This window comes from Salmo salar, chromosome 04 (genome assembly GCF_965601325.2).
Source record: "Salmo salar chromosome 04, fSalSal1, whole genome shotgun sequence".
Taxonomy (NCBI): domain Eukaryota; kingdom Metazoa; phylum Chordata; class Actinopteri; order Salmoniformes; family Salmonidae; genus Salmo; species Salmo salar.
This window is the reverse complement of record NC_138294.1, coordinates 35143689-35151606: the sequence shown is the minus strand read 5'-3', so window position 1 is coordinate 35151606 and position 7918 is coordinate 35143689. Positions and strand designations below refer to the sequence as shown.

Sequence of the window (7918 nt, the reverse complement as noted above, 5' to 3'; positions counted from 1 at the left end):
CTTACTATAATAGATTTCCATTAAAATGTCAAAATAATGATTTTTTTTGTTGCAAAAAATGATTTCTCAAGCAAGCATTTTGCTAGGACTGTCTGGGAGTGGTGTGAGTGGGGAGGGGAAAACTGAAATCTAGCTGTTATTGGCAGTGATGTTTGTAACGCTTTGGTCTATTAACCAATTTACAGCATGGTGACATCACCATGGAAAGCCGAAACTCCCGCCCATGCAAACCTGCTGATTTATAAGGTCCTGTGTAGTTGCTGGTTGAAAATACATTATATCAGGAAATAACACTGATCAAATGTTTTCACACTTTTACAGTGTTCATTTCATCAGCTGTTGTACAATGCGATATAAAGAAAACAGGTAAAATTGCATTTTGACTGCATTGGGCTTTAAGAGTATTGAAACATGTAATGAGTTGCAGGTAAATCCATTTGAATTCAATCACTTTTTGACAGCATCCCTTTTCATTTAAACAAAACTTTCCATACATGTTTGCCCTTGGAAGAAGTGGTCAGAAAGTGACTTTTTGGACCTGAAGGCCAAAACAATCAGGAGATAAAGGTGCTCAAAGTTGACCTATTTTGCATACCCCACCATACCATGAGACATTCATGTCTTCATCACTGGAAAAGATAAAAAGCTGAGTTTGAAATAATTTAAAAGCTTACAAACAGTGTTGTCAACTTATTTTCTTATTTATTGGAGTGCAAAACAACTTAATAAAGAAATTCATTTTTAAAACTAATGTCAATTATCTAAAACCAGTAAAAAGGATTTCACATCATCTGAGGTTTTAGTGTTCAGACAATAGCTCTTGAATACAGGATAGGTGTTATTTCATTTAAGTGTGTTAACACTTGCCATCTGGGCCGGCAGCCTTGCATCCCAAGCCCTGTCCTCAGAGCCTGTGCAGACCAGATGGCTGGAGTGTTTACCGACATACCGGTATTCAATCTATTCATATCCCAGTCTGTTGTCCCCACTTGCTTCAAGATGTCCAACATTGTTCCTGTACCCAAGAAAGTGAAGATGACTAAATGACTATCGCTCTGTAGCACTCACTACTGTCATCATGAAGTGCTTTGAGAAGCTAGTTAAGGACCATATCACCTCCACATTAGCTGACAACTTAGACCCACTACAATTCACATACCGCCCCAACAGATCCATGGACGACGCAATTGCTATGGCACTGCACACTGCCCTACCCCAACTGGACAAGAGAAATACCTATATAAGAATGCTGTTCATCGACAACAGCTCAGCCTTCAATACCATAGTGCCCTCTAAGCTCAGGGTCCTGGGTCTGAAACCCTCCCTGTGCAACTGGGTCCTGGACTTCCTGACAGGCTGACCCCAAGTGAAGGTAGGCAACAACACCTCCGCCACGCTGATCCTCAACACCGAAGGCCCCACAAGGGGGTGTGCTCAGCCTCCTATACTCCCTGTTCACCCATGACTGCGTGGCCACACGTCTCCAACTCCATCAAATTTGACACACTTTATATGTACCGTGCATTCGGAAGGTATTCAGACTTCACTCTTTCCACATTTTGTTACATTACAGCCTCATTCTAAAGTGGATTAAATAAATACAAAATCGACACACACTACCCCATAGTGACAAAGCTTAAAAGAAAAAATATATAAATAAATAAAATGTATAAACTTTTTTTTTTTTATATATATATATATATATATATACTTTATTTACATAAGTATTCAGACCTTTTGCTATGAGACTCAATTAAGCTCAGGTGCATCCTGTTTCCATTGCTCAAGTTGTAGAAACATCTCAAACATGATTGGAGTCCATCTGTGGTAAATTGATTGGACTTGATTTGGAAAGGCATACACCTGTCTGTATAAGGTTCCACAGTTGACAGCGCATGTCAGAGCAAAAACCAAGCCATGAGCTCGACGGAATTGTCCCAGACAGGATTGTGTTGAGGCACAGATCTGGGGAAGGGTACCAAAACATTTCTGCAGCATTAAGGGTCCCCAAGAACACAATGGCCTTCATCATTCTTAAATGGAAGAAGATTGGAATCACCAAGACTCTTCCTAGAGCTGGCAGCTCAGCCAACTGAGCAATCGGGGGAGAAGGGCCTTGGTCAGGGAGGTGACCAAGAACCTGATGGTCACTCTGACAGAGCTCCAGAGTTCTTCTGTGGAGATGGGAGAACCTTACAGAAGGACAACCATCTCTGCAGCACTCCACCAATCAGGTCTTTAACTATAGTTTTGGCAAGTTGGTTAGGACATCTACTTTGTGCATGACACAAGTCATGTTTCCAACAATTGTTTACAGCTCCATTTAATCATCACTGTATCACAATTCCAGTGGGTCAGAAGTTTACATACAGTAAGTTGACTGTGCCTTTCAACAGCTTTGAAAATTCCGGATATTATGTCATGGCTTTAGCCTATCAGAAATAAAAATAGGCTAGTTGACATCATTTGAGGCAATTGGAGGCATACCTGTGGATGTATTTCAAGGCCTACCTTCAAACTCAGTGCCAAAATCTCATAAGAAAATGGTAGACCTCCACAAGTCTGGTTCATCCTTGGGAGCTCTTTCCAAACTCCTGAAGGTACCACATTCATCTGTACAAACAATAGTAAGCAAGTATAAACACCACGGGACCACGCAGCCGTCATACCACTCAGGAAGGAGACGCGTTCTGTCTCCTAGAGATGAATGTACTTTGGTGCGAAAAGTGCAAATCAATCCCAGAACAATAGCAAAGGGCCTTGTGAAGATGCTGGAGGAAATGGGTACAAAAGTATCTATATCAACCTGTATTCAAGAGCATGTTGTGTCTCAACTAATGGCAGGCATGGTCCCGTGTGGCTCAGTTGGTAGAGCATGGTGTTTGCAACGCCAGGGTTGTGGGTTCGTTTCCCACGGGGGACCAGTACGGAGAAAAAATTAAAATGTATGCGTTCACTACTGTAAGTAGCTCTGGATAAGAGTGTCTGCTGTAAATGTAAAATAGGGTCTAAGCTACAACGTGAAAAAAATCGGTGTTCATGCTTTTTTAGATAATTGACGTTAATGGTTAAAAAGGGACAATTTTTATTTAAAAAAATACTTTTATATTATAAAATTGTTTGACAACCCTGTTTGTAAGCTTTTAAATTATGTCAATCTCAACCATTTATCTTTTCCAGTGATGAAGACCTGGATGTCTCATGGTATGGTGGGGTATGCCAAATGGATCAACTTTGAGGACCTTTATCTCTTGAATGTTTTAGCATTCAGGTACAAAAAGTCACTTTGGAGCACTTTTACATTGGGCAAATATGTATGGAAGGTTTCATTCCAATAAAGAGGGGTGCTGTCAAAAAAAGTGATAGAATTTAAATTGATTTACCTAGGTGCAATATACTGTACCATGCCATTTTGGGCATATTCCCTTCCCACTGGGCACACCACATCATTTCAACGTGGACAATCAGGTAATATTTGGTTTAGGCATTGATCAATGAGATTACAACCTATTATTCGCCCACTCAAAAAGACAGCCAGAAGTTTGTTGAATTTCCAATGTGTTATCACTACTTTCAACCATCAAAAAGCACACTGCTTGGCTAGTATCTCTGCATGGATAGTTCCATCAGTGCCACTGGTGGATTGTTGGTTGAGTTGACGACATGAATCCAACAATTTGTCAACAATTTATTTGGCTATTTACTGTATTATAAAAGTGATATTGTGTTTGGTTGTCAACACAACCAAATATAAACATTTGAAAAAGATGTATCTACTGCTTGGAAAGTTCCATCTGTCCTATATTCTTTAACTTTGATTTTTGGTTGAATCCAACGTATCAATTATTAACTTGTCAACAAACTGGAACTAAATTTGAAATCAACCAAAGCTTGAAACCCCAGGCCTATATTGTCTTTTTTGTTGAATCCTGGGTTAAATTGCTTCATCGAAATGATTGAAATACTGCTAGTTTTCATTAGCCAATGCAGCAATTTTGAAATGGTAGTGTCAGCCAATCAGCTGCTTTGTTGTTCAACACAACATGCCATTCTGTAATTGCTAATGTGGCTAATGCTAGCGTGAGAACAAAAAGGGCGGTTTTCCTGGAAAAACTAGCACTATTTCAATCTTCTCAATCGAGCAGTATGGATAAAGGTAACATTTGGAGTACAATGGCATATCCCATCCCTGGATTGAGGTATGTTTTCCGACCCATATCTTGCGCCATCACCACGGTGTCTTAATGTAAACATGATTGCGTTGATCGGTATCTTCTAGCTAGTATAAGAGTATTCATTTGAAAGATCTATTTTGATATACCGGTAAAAGTACAATGAAATGTAATGGAAAGACATTTCTCAGAAATTATTAACGAAGCACACTTGGAATTTCAATAAAAGGTCTTTCAAAGTTTAATACAAGATACATGAATTGCTATCAGCTATGGTAAACTTGTCCTATCCCTTAAAATAAAAGATAAACATGACTTTAAAAGAGAAGGAAACATTTTTGTAATTTAGGTCTGGATAGAATTAAAGCAATGAACTTAAGTTGTCCTGCGATGAAAGGTGGTGAGCGCAGAAAGAAAAGAGAAGAATAAACTACGATTCCCATCCCCTTCTTCTCTGCTGTCGATGATGGTGCTTATCCCACAGTTTGGGACTGCTCATCCCGATGGTGCAGCACGCCAGCCTCCGCCCAGCATTACCATGTAGCAGGCTCCCCGTATCCCCGCCTTGCCCTAGGTCGTCTGCCTTCTCATGGACCACCACTGCCCGCCCAAGCACCGACAGCCGCCCGAACAGAGTGGCCTTTGATTCAGTCAACTTGTGAACCCTCCCCTGGTGGGCCACAAAGTTCCCAAAGTCCCCCGGGTGGCTGGGATGGGGGACCCTGTAAGGGTTGTAATGGCCGCCTGTGGAATCGCAGCCCTCGCTGAAATCCCCGTACTGGTGGATGTGGATGGCTTTTGGCTGATGATCACTGTGACTTGGGAAACCATGGAGAAGAAAGAGGACTTTGAGGCTTCCCTCAGGGTATTCCTGCTTGAACAGCACCTGTCCATACACGTTAGGTAGACCTTCGCCTAGTTTGGTGCTGGGTCTCATTTTGCAGGCTGCATAGACAGTTCTGTTATACTCTGTGGCCTCTGGTGGGGCCATGTTGGAGGCAGCCTCCTGGCTCTGTGTAAAGGAGCAGGCTTGGAAGCTTACCAGAACCAACAGAAGTATTGGATGAAATAAAGGCATGGTCCTAGCTATTTTGTGTAACCTAGAAGAAAAACAAAATACACAATCAGGATCTCATAGTGTCCACAGGGCAACCATGTTTTATCATTAAACTAACCTGTAGCCTAACTAATGCACATAAATCAGTTTATATTTAAATTGGGAGGATGAAGCCTTTAGGTCAAAGTTGGGATTTAAGTACGTTAAATTATTCTATACTATTTAAGTACACGTCTTTATACATTTCTAATATTTGCCTAACACTATAGACTTGTAGTAGGCTAAACATTGCCTACCTAACCTTATAGATATTTTTGAAAGATATGCCCTGTCATATTTACATTTATAATATTTAGAAAAGGCTATTGAAAAGCCAGGTTTACCTGCCAGGCTGGTATTACAGGGACGTGGGGAGGGTACATTTCTATACTACACTACATGCTTTATTTAGCTGATACTACAATTTCTGTTTAGCCTACTTCTCTAATACGAATAGGTTTAAACACTATAGGCAGTGGTGTAAAGTACTTAAGTACTACTTAAGTCGTTTTGGGGGGTATCTGTACTTTACTACTTGACAACTTTTAGTTTTACTTCACTACATTCCTCAAGAAAATAATGTACTTTTTACTCCATACATTTTCCCTGACACCCAAAAGTAGTCATTACATGTTGAATGCTTAGCGAGACAGAAAAATTGTTAAATTCACACACTTTCAAGAGAACATCCCTTGTCATCCCTACTGCTTCTGATCTGGCGTCCGCTAAACACAAATGTTTCATTTGTAAAGATGTCTGAGTTTTTGAGTGCTTGGCTATCCGTAAAAAAAAAAAAAATGGTTGTGTGTTTTGCTTAATATAAAGAATTTGAAGTTATTTATACTTTTACTTTTGATACTAAAGTATATTTTAGCAATTTGATTTTTTTATACGTAAAACTTCTTTGGGATCGGTGTCCCGTCCACGGGACAGTTAAGCTAACGTAAGCTAATGCGATTAGCATGAGGTTGTAAGTAACAAGAAAATTCCCCAGGACATAGACATCTGATATTGGCAGAAAGCTTAAATTCTTGTTAATCTAACTGTACTGTCCAATTTACAGTAGCTATTACAGTGAAATAATACCATGCAATTGTTTGAGGAGAGTGCACAATTTTGAACATGAAAAGTTATTAATAAACAAATTAGGCACATTTGGGCAGTCTTGATAAATTAATTGAACAGAAATGCAATGGTTCATTGAATCAGTCTAAAACGTTGCACATACACTGCTGCTATCTAGTGGCCAAAATCTAAATTGCACCTGGATTAGAATAATACATTTTGGCATTTCTCTTGCATTTCAAAGATGACCGTATAAAAGAAATACAAAAGAACGGTTTTTTTTTTTCGTATTATCTTTTACCAGCTCTATTGTGTTATATTCGCCTACATTCCTTTCACATTTTCACAAACTTAATTAAGTGTTTCCTTTCAAATGGTACCAAGAATATGCATATCCGGTACCAAGAATATGCATATCCTTGATTCAAGGCTTGAGCTACAGGCAGTTAGATTTGGGTATGTCATTTTAGCTGAAAATTGAAAAAAAGGTTTTTAAGTATATTTAAAACCAAATACTTTTAGACTTGAACTGAAATCGTATTTTACTGGGTTACTTTCACTTTTCTAGGTATTTTCTATTATGGTATCTTTAATTAAACTCATGCATGACTATTGTGCCGTTTTTCCACCACCACTATAGTTTGTAGTAATAATTGAGGAAAACACACCCAAATGAACACACATTCCTCAGTCGTTTACGGTCTTTGAAGTCAAACGTAATTCGGATTTGGAAAGCAATTTTCTACAATATAAATTGATACCCATGTTCGTGATCTCTGTAGCCTACCTGTCTGGCGAAATCACAATTATTGACAATTGTCGGAATAAACCATCGAGGTTGTCACGAATTTTGCAGAGATAGAGCCCGTCAATCTTGAGGGTGTTCGATTAAGTGCACCGGGCTATGGTCCATGACATGAACGGGTAAAAGTAGTGAGGGTGGAGCGCCATTCTAATAATCTCAAATAGAAAAAGTAATCTGCACCGCTCGGTCATGTTGTAAACACGGCAGCATGATGTGTAGTTCAGAAACATGCATCTATTTTCCGTTAAATACAAGTATATGTTCGAATTTTCCAAATAATTTTCATTGGGAATTCAGATAAAGTATTTTTTATCAAAAGCAATCACTTCTGCATGTGAAAACACAGAATCCTACTCATTACTACGTCACTTTTGTTTTGAGACGATTTGTCACCTGGCTCACGCCAGGGTGGAAGCCGGTTCCTAAACGAACGCATTAATAAAATCCTCTCCTTGTGTAACCAGAGGGCGTAGGTGGTGGGTGGAGCGGGGGTGAGAAGGGACACATTCTTTCCAGGTCATTTCGCTCGGGGGCGGTGCTTTACGTCACTGTGGGCGTCGGTTTCAAAGTGCATGGGCTTTCCAGATGCTCGTCCACGTTCAAGCGAGAACCCTCCGCCTGGGACCTTCATAAATTAAGCTCTGGTGGGTTTATACTTTATAGTTCACAATTGAACTTTCATATTAGTACATTATTTTGCTTTATTTGAACTAACAATAGCTAGCTGGACCAGTTTTCCCAAAAGTTAACGATGTGTAAAGTTTTGCTTTCTAGCCAACC

The 7918-nt window shown here is 39.6% G+C and overlaps 2 protein-coding genes across 5 annotated transcripts in view; one reads left to right on the top strand and one right to left on the bottom strand.

Moving 5' to 3' along the window:
- The window catches only part of LOC106602718 (coiled-coil domain-containing protein 149), a 44944-nt gene extending 41055 nt beyond the window's left edge, over positions 1 to 3889 (top strand). For all 4 annotated transcript variants that reach the window (XM_045716794.2, XM_045716792.2, XM_082974360.1 and 1 more), the window contains one exon: positions 1 to 3889. This exon is cut by the window's left edge and continues 1170 nt beyond it. The gene's annotated coding sequence lies outside the window, so the exon portion shown is untranslated.
- A 505-nt stretch (positions 3890 to 4394) lies between these two features.
- On the bottom strand, positions 4395 to 7215 carry sod3 (superoxide dismutase 3). Its single transcript, NM_001140762.2, is given in 2 exon segments — positions 4395 to 5272; positions 7121 to 7215. A coding segment is annotated over 1 exon segment (648 nt). The 5' UTR covers positions 5251 to 5272; positions 7121 to 7215; the 3' UTR covers positions 4395 to 4602.
- Positions 7216 to 7918: the final 703 nt, after the last annotated feature.